The sequence below is a fragment of the Gouania willdenowi genome, chromosome 14 (assembly GCF_900634775.1).
Source record: "Gouania willdenowi chromosome 14, fGouWil2.1, whole genome shotgun sequence".
NCBI lineage: Eukaryota > Metazoa > Chordata > Actinopteri > Blenniiformes > Gobiesocidae > Gouania > Gouania willdenowi.
In genome coordinates, this window is record NC_041057.1 from 3,019,667 (window position 1) to 3,038,509 (window position 18,843).

The 18,843-nt window shown below is 37.2% G+C and overlaps 1 protein-coding gene across 5 annotated transcripts; it reads right to left on the reverse strand.

The window, feature by feature from the left end:
• Positions 1-18: 18 nt before the first annotated feature.
• On the reverse strand, positions 19-18,366 carry LOC114475570 (U2 snRNP-associated SURP motif-containing protein-like). 5 transcript variants are annotated; one of them, XM_028466503.1, is made up of 24 exons: positions 18,232-18,366; positions 16,442-16,526; positions 16,211-16,322; positions 14,470-14,573; positions 14,305-14,372; positions 14,144-14,202; positions 13,952-14,016; positions 12,787-12,952; positions 11,757-11,956; positions 11,434-11,477; positions 10,712-10,816; positions 9,919-9,985; positions 9,669-9,838; positions 7,949-8,111; positions 7,603-7,682; positions 7,442-7,529; positions 6,053-6,187; positions 4,418-4,604; positions 4,262-4,336; positions 4,111-4,177; positions 2,318-2,474; positions 2,134-2,244; positions 327-496; positions 19-244 (listed from the first exon to the last, which is right to left on the reverse strand). In XM_028466503.1, the coding sequence occupies exons 2-24, from the start codon at positions 16,517-16,519 to the stop codon at positions 130-132; spliced, it is 2,586 nt and encodes an 861-aa protein (XP_028322304.1). In that variant the 5' UTR covers positions 16,520-16,526; positions 18,232-18,366; the 3' UTR covers positions 19-129. The 5 variants fall into 5 exon arrangements, with proteins under 5 accessions (XP_028322304.1, XP_028322303.1, XP_028322301.1 ...); XM_028466502.1 differs by having other exon boundaries at positions 2,318-2,468; positions 4,111-4,174; positions 14,111-14,202; XM_028466500.1 differs by having other exon boundaries at positions 4,111-4,174; positions 14,111-14,202.
• Positions 18,367-18,843: the final 477 nt, after the last annotated feature.

Genomic DNA, 18,843 nt, shown 5'->3' on the forward strand with positions numbered 1-18,843 from the left:
AAATGACGACTCAGCAGCTTTGAACACATTCTGTGATTTATTTGCCGTTGAGCAATAAACGCAGACACATTATGGGATATCTTAAAAACAAATGCAACAAAAATATATATAATTACAGTCAGTGTCCAGTCAGTGTTTGCTTTTCTTCGCCTTCTTGTGCGAGTGATGAGGCGACCGTGAGCGTGATTTCTTCCTGACGGGAGACGGCGATCGGGAGCGTCGGGACCGTTTGGAAAGCTTCGACCTGTCGCAGTGAAATGAGGAGAGGAAACAATGGTTACGGATGATCGTTAGCATGTGGCTAATGCTAACGCTGTGCTACGTGCTTTGAAGGAGAGATGCTTCTAGATTTCTGTGAGCGATCGCCGTCGCTGTTCCTCCTCCTGTCTCCGTCTGAGTTCTTTTTGCTCTTCTCTTTGTTTCTCCTTTCATCCTTCGATCGATCTTTGGACTTTGATTTAGATCCGTCGAGCTTTTCTTCTTCTTTTTGAAACTCCTGTAACAACCAAAGACAGTTTTAACCTCTTAAGCCACAGCCACTTTTCTCTAAAAAGCACACGTTTTTCTAAGTTTCTACATGACCTACATGACTCATTTTTGTTCAGATTGAAGTAGGACCCTTAGTGGTTACAGATGATCTGAAGTTTTGGAAATATCTGATACTGAGTGACAATAAATCATTCTTTAAACACAGAAATCTGTAGTCCGCCCCCAAAAAACCTAGAGATTTACATCAAATATAAAGCCAATTATCATTATCGAAGGCTATAAAAGCAGAAATAATTGAACTAATGTATGGACATCAACTGCAGTAAGTTTGATGATAATAATAAACATTAGGCCAAAGATGCACGTTTTTCTACAGAAGCCCATTTTGCCACAACTGTGCTAAAGCTTTCATAAGTTTGAAAACAGGTGTGTAACTGTAATATGTCTGTCAAATTGATTCCAATCATTGTTAGTCTCATGTTTGACCACTAGGTGTCGCACTTTGGTTTTAAATAAACAAATATCCGTTTTTAGTCAGGTTTCTGCTGTGCCATGTGTAATTCTATTTTTGGTTCCACTCTTTGGTGGTGTTACGCATGTGTCGAGTTCAGCAATGCTTTGACCGATCAGAATGATTGACACAGCGTTAGAAAGCTGAGAGCCTGTAGAAATGGGTGATATCAAACACTATGGGAGTGGCTTTAGCCCTGGCCAATCAGAGCTGGATAAAGGAGGCACCAGCCATTTTACGCATGAGCACTAAGCGCTCATTGGATGGATTTCTTGACTGTGAAATGGCTGGATATGTGTAATGGCGGTGGTTTGGATATATCAAAAATATGGAGTTTTATTCACACTGGAGCAACTTTTGATAAGAAACAACAAAGATAAGACACAATTTATCATCATTGTTGACTTTTTACGCTGTGTATTTTCTGATTTTATGGCGTTGTTTTGGTACGTAACATACCCGACCTGTAGCATAGGGCAGGATTTTAGATTTTATTAATTTCAACCAACACAGTACAGTAAAAAGATTGTAAAGTATTCCTCCTACAAAACCAGCTACAAAAAAAGACAAAAACAAGGCAGAAACATAATATAGGAATATTTATAATTAAAATTAAAAAAAACAACAACAACCAGGTAAGCACCCAAGAGCGTAAACCAGAAAATATAGCAGAATAATAAAATGTTATATTATATATAAATTAGCCTTTAAGAAGGTTCCAGTGAGATTCATTTTGTCTTCAGGAGATAAAAAATTTCCAGAAAACCTTTTTTTAAAAGAAATGAAGAACTTAACAGAATCAGAATCTGTTGTAGAAACAAACCTTATACTTTTTTGAAAAATGTAATTTAACAGTTTGATAAGCATCTACTTATTTTTTTAGTGAGTTATTATTTACTTGTTCTCGCAAGTTTTACATTTTTTTTAAATAAATTGTATTTTATACCATTTCTACTAAATTTGTAATTATTGATATCGTGTCACTTCCTGTCCCGCCCTCAACACATTCTACCATAAATGACCAAAGCAAAAGAGCTCATGAATAGTTTTTGTATCTAAATGAGTCGCTGACCAATGAGATTCTACGATTCATGGTGGCAGGAAACAAAGAAAAACAAAAGAACGTTCATCACCTTCTGCAGCAGTTTGTTCCTGTACTGCTCCACCTGCTGATGGAGGCTGGTTCCAGGCTTCCTCGGCCTTTTCCCAGACTCCAGCTCATCCTGGATCTTCATCACCTTCACCTGACAGACACACACACTACTTCATCAACCCTCCGTGCACGTAGTGGAGTCGTACGTGCACGATTCCGCTCACCTCCAGCTCTCGGAGTCGTTTCCGTTTGCTCTCCGTCAGCTGGAAGCTCCTCAGTGAGCTCTGGAACACGGCGCTGCTGTAGTTGGACGAGCTGCAGGAATCTGCACTGCTGTCGCTCTCTGAGCCCTCGTCTCCATCCTGGGAGTTCCCACTGTTGCTATGGAGATGGTATTTACTTGATTACTCAGCTGTTTCTACTCACAGAATCAGGGATGTCAAACTCATTTTAGCCAAGGGGGCAAATACGGAGCAGTTTTTATCCCAAGTGGGGGGGCGGAGTTTAGGAGGAAAAGTGAGAAATATCAACATTATTGTCCCCTAGAGGCAGACATGGTATCAGGTGGTCAAAAATAGTCCAAACGTGGCAAGAAAAGTGATTAAAATGATCCAAAAGAAGTCAAGAGTGGCCAAAAAATGAAAAAATAAAGAGGAACCAGGTGGTACAGTATGTAATGGCTAAAGCGTAACTTTAATGAGCAAAATGTGGCAAACAAGAGTGAAAAGGGCAAAAATGTGGAGCAAAAAGAGACAAAATGTAAGAAAAAAAGGAAACAAGTTGTAGTTTTTGGGCAAAAATTTGCTTATTTGGATGAAAAGTGGCCCAAAAAAATTTAAAAAAAGGACAAAAATTGGATAAAAGTATCCAAAAAACCCTGCAAAAATTGATAAAAAATAGGAAAAACTGAATATTTATTGGCAAAAGGAGCTAAAGTCTGAAAAAAGTTTTGAAAAAAGCAAAAATAAGACAAAGGAAATAGGTTAAAAAGGGTTAAAAAGTTTCCACCTTTTAAGGTTTTCTGGGAGAATATTAATTCAAATTAAGACACAAAGCCACATGTTGAGAATCAGTGATTTAATAACATCTTCTACATGGTCTGAGTCCACCTCTGTATACAAACAATAAATGACATATCAGTCTCTGCAGGATCTTCTCTTATAAATCTCATTGATTTTGTGACCAATTTTTATTTCATTTGGTGTAAATTATGTTAATTTTTCAAAAATACTGAATTTTTTTATTAAAATATTTAACAGTTCTTTGAACTAATTCAGATAATTCATGTTTTTTTCTGTCATTTTAATTTCTCTTTAGCACCGAATTGGGTTTTATAAAGTAGTGTTTTTCAATGGGGGTGAGAGAGAGAGAGAGAGAGAGAGAGAAACTACTACATTTAAAAAAATATGTGGTTTTATAAAGTTTATTTTTAGTTAAAAATGATAATCATACTAAATATTACCAGCAACACACAAAACGACAACAAAAACACACAATGTGAGAAAATATACCAATTAATAAAAAGAAGAGACAAAACAACAACAAAATACATAAAATGACACCAAAAAAATACACTAGATCACTACAAAATACACAAAAATAACAGAGAAACATACAAAACAACAACAAAAACACACAGAGAATAATTTAAATAATACCAACAAAAACACACAAAATAAGAAAAAAAACATACTGAACAAAAAGAAGAACAGACAAACAACAACAAAACACACACACAATGATAGAAAGGATCTTATTTATAAAAAGAACTGAAGGATGAGTCTTAGTCCCACATCAGGAGGAAGTGACAGGAAACTAAATACTGTTTTATGTGTTATCACTCATTCATTCCATCATTATGCTCGAGTTGTTTTTTCACAGAATTCTGAGTAAAATGTTAGTAGTTGGACATAAGGGGGTACATTGGTTTAAAAGTTAAAGAAAGGAGGAACCACTGCTCTAAAGGGCCAGATTTGGCCCCCGGGCCTCGAGTTTGACACGTGACCTAAAGTCTTACCTGACATTCATGTCGTCTGCACTGTCAGCGTCTTTTCCTGCATCCCACTTGGACTCACTTTTTGCTGCTTTAAATAAAAAATGTTAAAAAAAAAAAAACGTTTGTAGGAGAAAAAATTGAGGAAAAATTCCATCGGTGTTGATGGTTTTACCGTGAGAAACGTCTCCAGCATCATCCGTCCTCTCCCACTTAGACAAAGGCACTCTGGACAGGCTCTTGTCGTCTACTATAAAATAAGCAGAAGATAGCGTTCAATAGTTAGCGATAGCATCAAACTGATTCTGTTTCTACCAATGACTGAACCTACAGGGCATTCCATCGATGTCGTCCACGGCAGAGCCTAAAGGAACGCCGTCGATGTCGTCCACGGGAATCCCATCCAGAGGATCCCAGCCCAGTGGACACCCGTCAAGGTCATCCACCGATCCATCCAACGGGAGCCCGTCGTAGGTCGCTCCGTCCAATGGAGCGCCGTCCAGATCGACAGACGCTTCCTGAAAGAAAGGATTTGTTCCAACATTAAAGGAGCAGTTTTATTAAAAAAAAAATCACTTTCTAATGGTTTTGACAAAGTTCAAAAAGTTCTGTTTCCTCCCTTTTTATTCCACATTTTGTAAAAATTCAGCTCCAAACGGAACAGTTGGATTTTTCTCGCGTTGTGATGGAAACTCCTCCTCCTGACAATCCTGGCTCCTCCTACCCTACAAGAGTGTAAGCTCCTCCCTCTCAAACTACCTCACAGGTAAAACGAACACTGTGGTTTAATATAGAATATATAATATACTTTATTGTCATATATGTAAAGCTACATACACTACTCTGCATTTAACCCCTCCCTGAGGAGCAGTGGGCAGCCATGGTGTAGCACCCAGGGAGCAGTTCCACTTTTAGTGGCCGTTATATTGACATGATCTGACGTGTAACTGAAACAGCTGACTGACTCCGCTGCTGCTGTGATAATAAACACACCATGACGCAGCGTTTGTTGGACTCACAATCACAATAGCCGCTTAAATGTCCATGTGTTTTACTGTAATGTGCAGTTTTTTTTAGGCTGAAAACAATAACAAGAGTGTGTGAATAGCAAAAGAAAATCGCTGTGATGATAAAGCTGTTGTGTGGAGCCAGCGTCTACAGACACGCCCACTCAGCCTGTTTTAGATGCGTCATTAAAGTAAATTTTCAGAGGCTAAAACTCCAGAAAACAGAAAATTAACCTCAAATACTTTGTTGTTGGGTTTCTTAGAACAAATGGAGATGTTTGTTTTGATCTTTGCTGTAAATACACTCAGAAAAGTTTGGTGCATTGCATTGTGGGATGTGTAGTCCTGTAGAAGTGTTTTTCCTTCATTCTTACTGTGATTTCTTGTGTATCTTCTCCACACGAGGAGGACAACAATTGGTTGGACTCCATTTTTGTTCTAGTTTGTTCCCAATATTCCCAGTAATATCTCCTCACTCCACGAAACATTTAACCCTTAGGGGGCGGACCTCTGGTGGCCGCCCAACCCCTCCCCTCTCTGCGCATCGATCTGCATAAACGTCTGTAAAATAGAAACTGGAGCAACTAGAATGCTCATTGTTTTTGCTACATAACGTACGTGTGTGTGTGTGTGAGATATTGGTTCAAATTCATAATTCACAGGCAGCTTTGTGCCTCCAATGTGTTATGTGTAAAATGTATAAATTATACATTTGAAACAAAATCACTGTTGATCAATATTTGGGAAGTCACTTTGACAGAGAAAAATCACAGTAAGAATGAAGGAAAAACCCTTTTATGGATCCATCTATGAGACTCCACATCCCACAATTCAATGCAGGAAACTTTTCTGACACTTTCAAGCAACAATGTCAACCTTTTTCACCTTTTTCTCTCATTCATTGATCTACGAGGCCTAGAATATGAATTTATCTGATTAAACTGGATCTTTAAGCTCACCTTCACCTTCAGCGTCTCAGTGAATTCTTCTCCTGCTTTGGTGAAACCCAGGAAGATGTTTTGCAGGTGGATTAAATACGGCTCTGGATAAATGGCCCAGTCCTCCCACGCTCGGAAACAACACATGACTTTTTGCTGTGGACACATCAGAAAAGATCAAAAATGAATTATTATCTGTGGTGAAAGACCAAGAGAAACACGCTAACTCAGTGTTTCTAAAATGGGGGTACGTGTACCCTTAGGGGTACACAATGGTACTACAGGGGGTAATAGAGAGAGAGAGAGTGGTTCCACCCCAGGCATGATGACCAGAAATTATTAAAAAATATATATATAAATAAATCTATTCAGGAGACACTAAATCAGTGTTTTTCAACATTGGGGGCAGGACCTTATGTGGGGTCGCCTGAAGTTTCTGGAAACATTTTTTTTTCTTAAATATTTTATTTTATTTTTTTTAATTAAAACAATCTTAAACAACTGTATTTCTATACTTTAACATTGTGAAATATAAATCTAGTTGAACTAAAATGCAGTTAAAAAAAAAAAAAAAAAAAATATATATATATATATCTGAGCTCAAACATGGTCAAAGACTAGTTCTAGAAAAAAAATGTCTTAATATGAACATGGGATCACGATCCAAAATAAGGTTTTCTTTCCACTTATTTACAAAATGAGATTCTTTAAAACAGACACAGGCAACTGACGGCCCAGGGGCCACATACGGCCCTTGGTCTAATTTTATGCGACCCCCAAAGTAAACATACCGTACAAAAGCAAAAACACATTAAAAACATACAAAGAATTACAACATTGCAGGAAAATACTGTGAAAAATATAGAAAATACTCAAAAAACACACACACAAAAAAAAAAAAAAAGGACAGTAATACACAAAAATACGTCAAATAACAAAACACACAAAATGATTAAATATACAAAATTACAAAAAAATAAAAACAAAAACGACTCTGCAAACCCACAGTACTAACAAGCAAGCAAAACAACAGAAATACACAAACATTACTCCAAAACAATTAAATATGACAACACAAATACACAATATGACTCATAAAAACATGGATAAAAACAAAAGGATTAAAGAAATGCACAAAAAGCACAGAAAATAACTGTAAAAACTCTTTGTTTCCTGTGTTAATGGTCATTATAACAATGAATATCAAAACAGATATTCAAACAAATATCAAACAAACACATTTTTGTGGCCCCCGCTGTGTGGAAGTTACCCAGCTCTACTTTAAAATGTGTTATCACTGGTTCATTCCACCATTATGATCTATAGTTGTAGTCGGACATAAGGAGGGGACTTGGATTCAGAAATAAGAGAAAGAGGGACTTGAGCCTAAAATGTTAGAAAAACACTGACCTTGAACTGCTCTGCCTGCAGCCTGGCCTGGATGTTCTTATGAGTTGCTTTGAGCTCTCCAAAGATCTGAGTCAGCTTCGTTTCAAAGCTGCAAAGATGGAATGAGACCGTGAGAAGAAATGAAATCATTGGAGTAAGGGTGGAAGAAAAAACTTTCTTACTATTTGCGATAATACGAAGCACCGGCGACTTTGGCACATGAGTTGTGGAGGACGTCCGACACCAGGTAGAGACGTGCGATCTGTGGCGAAGAGAACAATCACAGATCTGTGATGTGATGAAGGTCAAACCTGAAGTCACTGGCCCTCATTTATCAACGTTGCTCCATAAATCTACTCAGATTATCGTACACGAGCTCAGATCTGATCGTAGCGAACGCTCACGTCACAGTTAATAAATACTGAGGCTTGCGTGAATTTGGTCAAACGCCCGTGGAACGCTCAGATCTGAACGTACGAACGCTTGACGAATGAGGACCACGTGGTGTAAAAGAAGAAGCAGACTGACCTTCTTCTGTAGGGACGTGTGGGGCACAGAGAAGGAGTCGGTGATGTGTCCGACCACCTCCTCAGCCGCGTCCGCTCGGTCCAGACAGAACACCATGACATCAGCGATGGCGTCCCTGCTCGGCGTCAGATCTTTCAGCATGTTCTCCAGCCTCTGCTTGTGTCTGAGGGGAGTTTTTAACGTCAATCCCACTTCATTGAAACTAAAGTCCACCTTTAAAAGGAAATGTAGGGCCTCTGATTTCACGTTTCAGGGTTTACACTTCTCCGTTTCATTGTCTTTCCATGTTTATATGACTTTACTATGAAACTTCCAGAAATCGTATCAAACATGCTAAAAAAAAAAGGGTTAGTCAAGTCAGATACTGTTATTAATTTCAGATTTATACAGTACATTTACAGAAGCCTGGAGGGGCTCCACTGAAATCACATGAGATAACTTAGCAAGAATTTTCTGTTTCCAACTCAATAAACCCTCATCCTCCTGTTTAACAGGAAGAATCCTATGGAAACGTATGATATATACACAACAACGCCTTTATTTTACATTCTGTTTGATTGACATGATTTCCAAAATCAGGAGTGTTACACTCTAATCATGTGAGATTACTTTGCGAGAGCGAAGTTAGCCACACTGCTATGCTAACCCTCAGCTACTCGTTTAACAGGAAAAATCCCATAGAAATGTGTGATATGATCCCAAAAACATGTAAGTGAGGATTTAGTGCATGTAAAAGCCATTTCCAAATACATTTTCAGTGAAATGCTGCCAACCAGCAGCAAATCACCCTCAAGTTTTGCACGAAATCTCGCGCAGCCGTGTGATTACGTAGCACAAGATGAATGAGATTATGAGCAAAATTTGACGTTTTTTGTTTGTTTGCTACACTTACAACTACTCTTATTAATTTTGAAGTGTAAATGCTTCAGATGATTTACAAAATCAGGATCGTTGCGCTGTAATCACGCAAGATTACGTCGCAAAAGCAACGTTAGCTACACTGCTAGCCCTCAGCCACTCAATAATTCAAGAAAGTTCATTTTGTTTTCTTTTATAATAGCATGTTAAGGTTTCATTTATTCAAACAACTTTTTTTCCAACTATGACTATTTTTCGACTGTCAAGTGCCAGTCTTCCTCAGAGGTGTCTGCTGATCAGTTTGACAGTTTTACCCACGACTTCTGCGTGATAAGTACTTTTTTTAAAATTCATTTTGAAAAATGTTAAGGTTTTATTTATTCAGACGACTTTTTTTCAGGTAGTATACCCAGAGAAATGATGATATGATGAGAATCACACTCATGTGTAGCCGTGTGATTGTAGATGCTTCTGCTGTGATGTGTCACCAGGTAAACTGATCATTAGTTCAGCTAATACACCATTAGCTAAACCTGTCCTTGTACCAGAGCCTTTTATCATCCGAAGTCATAATAATTTGAAGCAACATATTAAAAACACACTTCAGATCAATGTCGTTTTTCAGTCACAAGATAACACGATCACTACTTGATTCATAACATGTAGCAAGCGATTTTGAACGAGGTTATGTGTGGAATTTGACACATTTGTCACACTTTCTAGACATTCAAAAACCTGGTGAAACATAGCATGTAAATGCATCACGAGGAGAATAAAATAAATAAAATCTGTTTTTCACGTCCGTTTGCTGCGATCACGGATATTCGGAGGCCCTAGAAGTGCATTCATCAGACAGACTTACTCCGCTCTGAGCTGTCCTTTCTTCACCTCCTCCTCAAAGGAAACCACGTCCTCCAGCTCCGCTTTCTCTTCACTGCAACTCACATAGTTGTTCAGACTGGGGGGTCTCCACATGGAGCCGCCTCGGAACAAACGGAAATCTGTGGTCCTCCACTCGGTCAGAGAATCTCCCTGTTGGACGATTGATTACATTTACGTGCGTTTTACAAACAAAAAGTTGAATTTTTTAGGAAGACGCAGAGGAGACGAACCTGCAGGATGGAGAAGAGTTTCCAGCGATAGTACACGTGATCCTGGGTTTTGTTGTCAAACAGAAACCTGTGACATCATGGAGCAGCACAAACATGAGCTAATCCTGTCGCGCAGGGGTGTCAAACTCATTTTGATTCAGGGGCCAAATATGGAACGGTTTGATTTCAAGAGGGCCGCAGATTTTATGCAGGAAAATCAGTAAATTCAATATTATTATGCCCTAGTTTGCACTTATAGAGAGATAGACAGATAATTATCTATAAATTATTACAAACTCACTGCAAGAACTATTACTAATTCTGTCAGCACATTATCACTGTTTTAAATGTGTGTTTTAATGCTGTGTAATTGTGTGTTTTTATGCTTTTATTTTTAAAGCCTATCAGTCGAGCCTTGTGTAAAAAATATGTATAAATGACAAACTATATACATAAAATACTAAATATGTAAGAAACCCACAGATATCAGTCCTAACAGGATCTTCGCTTTGAATTTCCTAGATTTTTTGACCAATTTCTATTGAATAAAGAGAAATACTATGTCACAACTTGAGTAAAATTGTAAGAATTTAGTTTTTTTCAACTGTTTAACACTAAAAAAAAAAAGCTGCAATCATGCGATATAAGCTCCTGTCCCTGCAAATATTGTTGAGTTTCATTCAAACAATGATTCATGTTTTCTCTGTCATTTATATTTTCTCCTGTGGGCCAAATTGGATGCTCCAAAGGGCCAAATTTTGCCCCCGGGACATGAGTTTGACACAAGCTGTAGCGGCGTCTGCTGTGGATCTACCTGTAGTCAGGGTTGTTCTTCTCTTTGTTCATGATCATAGCTTCAAACATGGGACCTTCACGCACCACAAACTCTATCATCCTGTGAATGAGGAAGAGGAGATTCCTGCAGGGAAAAAGAGTTCATCATCATCATCATCATCACTTGAATCACTTGACTAGATATCACAGTAAAAATGAAGTAAAAACACTTCTTAAAGAAACTTTTCCTCTTCTGCACCATATTTGCATATTTTAATTGTCAATTTGTATATTTCTCTCTCGTTTCATATATTTTTTCTCTCATTTGGTGTGCTTTTGTTGTTCTGGAGCAGGTTTTGTGTGTTTATGGAGTCATTTTGTGTATTTTTCTGTCATTTTTGCATACTTTTATGGTCGATATTTATATTTCTCTGTCATTTTTGCAAATCTTTATTGTCGATTAGTATATCTTTCTGTCATTTTGTGTTTTTTTTCTTTCATTTTGTGAGTCTTAGTTGTTTTAGAGTAGTCTTTCTGTGTGTTTATGGAGTCATATTGTGTATTTTTGCTTTTGTTTTGTTTATTTTTCCATCATTTTGGGCATTTTTGTGTATATTTTTCACATTTTGTGTAGTTTTGTAGTCGTGCTTTTATTGAGTAATTTGATGCATTTTTGTTATCAAATTGGGTTTGTTTAGGTGTGTGTGTGTGTGTGTGTGTGTGTGTGTGTGTGTGTGTGTGTGTGTGTGTGTGTGTGTGTACCTTTGAGATGGAATAACCACTTTGACAACGGCTTCGGACAGAGTCTGGTTGTGAAGTCGCATCAAGTGAAAATAAATGACAAAGTGAGAACATGCACGGATGAAACGTGCACGATACAAAAAGTTTAGAGGACAGCAGCATTCAATGCACGAGTGAATAAAACATATTTAAATGGACTTGTTTTTGTCTTTAACGCTACATTAAAAATTAAAGATTGGATAAAAACACTGATTAAAAAGTCAAATGCATTTGTAACATTTGATAAATTGTGTATTTTTCAGCTGTTATTGTAACACTCTCAGGTACTGTGATGTTTTTTTTACCTTGTCCAGCTTGGATTTGGACATTCCTAACGGTTTGGTGAAGTCGTTGCGGAAGCGGTCTCTGGGCTGGGCGTTAAACGGGAGCCCGGACGGCGGTGGGGGGGCGATCCGCAACCCCACAGGTGTGTAGAGGGGCTGAGGAGGAATGCGGGCAGGTTTGCCCCAACCGAGCTTCATTTCAAAACCCATTATAACTTTACCTGCAAGATCAGAGGTTGGATTAACAAGGAACAACATGGCAAACAAGCAGAACATTCCTGGTAAATTTCCAAAGGAATTTAAGCTCTAGAATTTCAGGAATATTAAAAAAAATATAAACTTATTTATTGTTTACTATTAACCAGAAATTAGGATTCATTTCAAATAACTGATACACATTATTTAACATCCCTGTTAAGGACAAACCGTGAATTTCGTTTTTCCCTGTTACATGGAAAATTGTTTTGACAGCGTATTAGGGCCACATGAAAATAAAAATAAAAAAAATAAAAATAAAAAATAAAATAAAAGTTAAATCAGTCGGGTTCTTTCGTCATAACAAACGCAAACGTCTGCATAAGTCCTTAAATTGATGACAGTGGTGATGATGCTCCAGAAGACTCAGTATTTCACCAAATGTGAAACCTAAAGACAAACATAATCTCACTAAATGCTCCACATTCTCCATAATGCACGAGTGACCGAAACACACACAACATCCTGTTCGTATTTCAATTTTACTGTCATAAAATTACGACTAATCTCAAAATATTATGGCTTTAATTTAATAAAATTATGATTTCATTAAGATGCCACTTTATTCTCATAAAAATTTCAACTTTATTCACAAAATATACACCGTTGTACCTTGTTGAAATGTTGTGTATTTTTATAAATGGTATTACTTTGAATGGATGCTAATATTAATGTTTGGAAATGCCAATAAATAATTCCCATGCAATGTTTATGTTTTTGAAAATTCTAAAGTTTAAGTTCCCGTGGAAAACCCTAATGAGGAATGCATGTTTTGGAGAGTCTGAGTCCACTCTACCGTCGAGTGCAGCCAACGCGCGCTCTGCGTCTTTCCGCGTCATGAAGGCCACGAAGGCTCTGTTGGAGACCCTGCCTCGCTCCTCCTCTGTTCGGGGCCACATGATCTTCACGCTGGCCAGGGGCCCGTATCTACAGAACTTCTTGCAGAGCATCTCTTCGTTCATCTGAAAAACAAGCGTCAGAGCGGTTAAGAACAGTGTCGGAAATTAGCAAGGGCCACGGGACATTTGGCCCTCAATTCAGCCAAGAATGTCCCCAAAAAAACTTATTCCACAGGTCAAAATTCCCCCCCAAAATTTTTGTCAACAACTTATTATTTTGTGCTCTGCTAAAGGTAGCAGTTTGCATTTTGTTTTATGTTATATTCAAAGTTTAAGAACTAAATAAACCCATAGTTTCCCTACATCTGTCTTTTTTCTGTAAAAAGCTACCGTACTACTTACAAACTTCTCTCTGAAAAAAAAGGGTGTGTTTTTCATTTATTTACATGTGCTTTTTAATCAATAAAAATATCCAAACTGTAATGACCGTATTTTCCAGGCTATTGAACGCACCGCTGTATTGGCCGCATTCCAATAATTGAGCAGTTTTCCCCTGAAAAATCCACGTAAAGGCTCCGTGACATAGGCCACACCCTATTGGCTGATGAGGGTGCTCTTTAAACGATTTGGCCAATCAGAACGGGCAGGTAGGAGGGCTGCTCATGTTAACGGAGGTTTCTGTGTATTTTGATCAGTTTCAACAGACGAGTTTCCATCTCCATTTGAAGTCTCCTCCTCACTGCTCCACGTCTGCATATCAGTCCATTTACAGCTTTTTATGGTCATGTCTGTATTCTGACTCAAACGTAACGTGGTTATTTTGCAACTTTATGCTGTTTATTTCTATCATAAACTGTCTCTCTCTCTCTCTGTGTGTCAGCTGCCAGCCTCTGTCCTGTGCCTGATCGCTACTGATAAACCTAACGCAGTGATTTTGACAACTTTATACCATTTATTATTAACTACTATTCAAAACTGGCAGAGATATCTTACATTTTAAACCTTATTGTACTGTTAATTTATGCTTTTACCACCGTAAATACATATGATGCAGCACCACTTCCCTCTCCACAAACATAAAATGTATTACCGGTATTTGATTTTTATTTAAACTTTATATACCTTGGGACTGATGCAGTTGATGTAAAGGTTGGTGCTGGTTGGGAATGCAGGATCATCGTAGAAAACTAAAGATTGAAAAAAGATGGAAAACAGAACTCTTGTAAACTCACACCAGGAGTCGTCGATTAAAAACACTGCAGCAGGAAGTTAAAGACCTACGTGATCTTCCTGTTAGTGATAGATCCAGCTCACCAGCTGATCCAGGATCTGTTTTCTTCCTTTTATATCTCTCCTCACGTTCCTCTTGTATTCTACATTTACACACACACACACACACACACACGTTAAAACACACTCACATGTGCCTCAAACAGTCAGCAACAGACCCTTAAATCACACAAGCACCGACTTACAGTTTAAGTTCTTCCTTGAACAGCTCAAGATTACTCTTCTTCTTTCCTTCTGGCTTTCTTTTGAACGTCTGTAAATTAAATAATAAAAATAAAAAATAAAAACTCTTGCTTGCTTGAAGTAAAGCTGAGGATCACAGAGTAACCATAGCCTGAGAGAGAACTCACAGACTTTCTGCAGTCAGCTGATGGAGAGCCATGCTGGGGCTCCGGGGCGTACTTTGTACTGGGTCGGTAGAGTTTACTCTTCTTGATTTCAGCATCTTCCTCCTCTGCATGAAAACAGATTAAAAATAAACACAAAAGCTCCTGTTAAACATTAAGTTATCTGGACAGATAACGTTGAATCAGAGAAACAGACTTCACTATTTATTAAGCATTAGAATGAACTACAGATGATACTTTTTTAGAAAACTGTGAAAGTTGTTGAGTTAAGCTTGTTTTGGTTGAATCTGTGCTTTTATTAACTTCCTTATTGGGCTTTGAGCAAAAAATAAACAATAACAATAGTGAAGAAAAGCCACCAAAACTTCCTGTTGCTAAAAACTAGAAACAAATTCAAACAAAAGTCACTCTACTCAGAATTCACACACTTTTTTCCAGCGTTTCCATCACAAGTTTTTATTGCGCTATTGGATTTTGCGCATTTCCAAGAATAATGGAAACGTAGCGTTTAGTCCGTGTCATGTTTATTTCCGTTACATTTTGCTAGAAATACCATTTTTTTTTGTTTTTTTTAACAATTTGACATATTTGTCCATTTTCTGCGCTTGTCAAACATTCAATCACCTGTTTTCTGAGTGAAAAATAGGGTGTAAAAATTTGATATTGTCCAAAAATATACGTCAGCTATTTCTGCGTCATTATTAGGAATGTAACGATTAATCGCAAGGCAGTTAAAAATCGATTCATAGGTATCACGGTTCACATCGATACTCTGAAAATTGAATCGCAGTACTTTTTTTAAACAGCAGAGGGCGCTATATATTCATCCTTCTCTTGTCAAGAAGCGTAGGCGGCGGGCGGAATCTGCTACTACTTTCTTTCTGGCCGCCTTCTACTCTTAAACATGTTCATAAATGATTCCTTACCCCTTTAGCACCGAAAGAATATCTGCAATATTACGTGAATATCTGTAAAAGTCACATTTTTCTATTAGCTCTGTGTGCTAGCATAGCATCTCTTCTTCACTGCAAGAATATCTGCATGCTAACCAACCACTGGGTTACCAGCGCCCTCTGCTGGTCCAAACAACATTTTTTTTTAAGTCCAATTGTTAAGGCACAAAATACATTTTCAGTTGCACTTTTAAAAAGAAAAAGAACTATTATGCAGTTTTGCATTGTTTACTATAGAACTAGAATTTAAATTAATAGGCTTCTTCTTCATTTGTATTAGTCCTTTATTTATTTAATTCAAGATTTATTTCTAGTTAAATTGCATTGTTTTGAATAGTTTATCAAGGGATTCTTTTGACAATGAAAAATAAAAGGAAAATAGTACAGAGTTTTCAAAAAAAAATAAAGGAATATTTAATATTATATCATCATTTGTCTACAGTCCCATTTTGTAAAATAAATCGTGAGAGAATCGTATCGTGAACCCAGTATAGTGAATCGAATTGTATCGAGAGTTGAGTGAATCGTTACATCCCTATTATTATTGTCTGATTTTTTTAATGTATTTTTTTTTAATAGTTCTGATTGCTTTTCTGTTTCAGAACGTGAATTCCACATTTTCCGTCCTCGTGGAAAATCCAAGGCTCTACTTAAGCAGAAAAAACATTGTCTGTTGGTCAGGGAAGAAAAACTTAGCCAATGTACCGTGTAAAAAGCATTAGTTAAATATATAAAGAATACCTTTAACAGAGAAAACGCCAAAAGCCTTGTGAAATAACGCTGCTGCTCACCTTTCGTTGCGTTGACGATGCCCCCACGAACAAAGGTTTTCACCCCCCGTTTCTCGCTGCTCTCAAACGCTGCCAGAAACTCTTCAAAAACCTCCGCCGCTTTCTCGTCCTCCTTGAAACCACAAACATTTTCACGTCTTCTCATTGCTGTCCATCACAATAAAGTCAAAACTTAAACAGTGAAATGCCTACACGAGCATTAAAGAAAAAAAAAAATGATGCAATCCATACCTTTTTCTTCACTTCCTTTTGTGCTTTCTTCGGGAGTGTTTTAATAGAAGTGGCTGCTTTCCCTTTTCTATCTGCCATGCTCACACTGCACAAAGACAAACACATCTGCTGAATAATAAACCAAAGAAAACTCAGCTTAATAGAAGATTATAGCAGCATAAAGGCAGATCATAGCCACATGAGAAGAACGAGTTTTAAAAAAAACTATTTCTAAAGTCTTTTTTAATTAGTTAGATTAAGGAATAATTTAGCCTACAATTCCTTTTTTGAAACTCGTAGGTTTTTTTTTTTACTTTTTACTTATAAACCCTTTCCACCACTTTTTCCAGCTAATGTCACATATGTATGTTGACCCATTATTGTCACTTTTAACCTCTTTTTACCATATTTCATGCTTATTTTTGCCAAATTAACCACATTCACGATCTGTTATTTGCCATTTTAAACTAATTGTTCCAATATTGACATCTTGAACCTTTTTTTTTTTTTTAAAACACCTTTTCTGTCTGTTTTTGGCCACACGCAGTTGCAACTTTTAACCAATTTCTGTGGTTTTTAAAATCCTATTTCACCACCATTTCTGGTCACTTTTAACCCATTTTATTTCAGATTAAAACAAGGATTTAAATCTTTAAGATGACTATATACTAGAGCTGGGCAATATATCGAAATTCAAGATATATAGAGTTTTCTATCGACATACATATATATAAATATTTTCTAACTTATTTTGTATTAAAATACTTGTTTTAAGAGTCGCTGCTCTCACTACTTCACAAAAAGCATCAAAAAGCACAGATTAGATGGATTACTGAGGGTGTCCCAACCCAGACCTTCCCCTAAAACAGAACTCACTCACACATGCTGTCCGTTAAAGGAGAAAAAGACTAAAGAGGCACATATTGTGCAGATGTTTGCTCGTAAATGTACCTGTGTGGCCTTTGAATTCAACCCTAAATTGTCTTTTTGGTAAGACTTTACTTGAAATGAAATTATCGAGATTTACATCGTATATTGCTATTTTCAGAAAAAAATATCAAGATACTACGGCCCAATTAATACTAAACTTCCTGGATAACAGTGGATATTATTCAGATGAATAAATAAATGTGGTTCTCACAGATTCATAGAACAATGAACCATCATTTTACTGACTCTGGAACCTTTATTTTGGGGGTTGAGAACCAGTGCTTTAATGGACATGGTTAGTGATATTTTAGCAGTATAAAATTACATTCCTAGTTTGGGGGTCACACATCAGAGGTACCCATTAGATGATCAAACCCTGACATATTTATTTACCTGTTAGAATAATAATAAGAAGCCCCACATTCATACATGCTGAGGTCAGGAGGAGGGACAGCTCTGCTTCACCCAAAATAACACTTACAGCTAATAAAAAATGCACTTCTCTGCCTTTTAGTTACAAATCTCACACATTTAGCACCTCGTTAGCTTCTAGACACAGGTTGTTTCTGTCCATATGCAGCACAAAGTGAGTTTAAAAGGCCTGGAAATGCAAAGCATAACGATGGTTAGCATTAGCTCTTAGCTTAGCATCCCCCCATTAGATGCTTATTCATGGCCTTTTCGTGAGCAATACCCTCGACAGCTGCTTTAAACCCAACTGAAAACCACTGTTCATTAGTTTCTTAACATGATAGGTTGGTATTTTTGCATCAGTGCTAATTGTTAGCACGACACAGCACGGTTACTGAGGCACAGTGCACCCACACAGCTAGCTAGGTAGCTAACATAACAGCCCAGTATACCCAGTGTACCCACCGTACCTCTGTGCCTACAGCTTCCTCATAGTGTTAGGGGCGGACAGCTGTGGACTCCTGTGCCTGACACGGTGCATGAAATGCGGCTGCAGCTCCTCAGTGTGAACGGACGCTGCTCGGTGTGTGCGTCAGTATCAACACACACTGTGTGTGTGTGTGTGTGTGTGTGCATGCGTGTGCGTGTGTGTGTGTGTGTGTGTGCTACTAGGTGATAATGCTAACATCAGAGACTAATGTAATTAATGATATTAATAAAGAGACATCTGTGACCTCGTCTGGTTTTGATCTTTGGAGCATGGGTCTGATTCATTTATTATTATTATTATTATTATTATTATTATTATTATTATTATTATTATTATTTTTGGTTCAAATTTTGATCTTGCATCATAGGTTTGATTATTTATCTATATATATATATATATTCCATTTATTTTTATTCATTTTATTTCATTTTATCTTATTTATTTCATTTCATTTATTTTTATTCATTTTATTTTATCTTATTTAATTTAATTTAATTTATTTTATTTTATTTTAATTCATTTTTATCTTATTGTATTTTAATTCATTTCATTTATTTTTATTTATTATTATTGTTAATTATTTTTGGTTCGA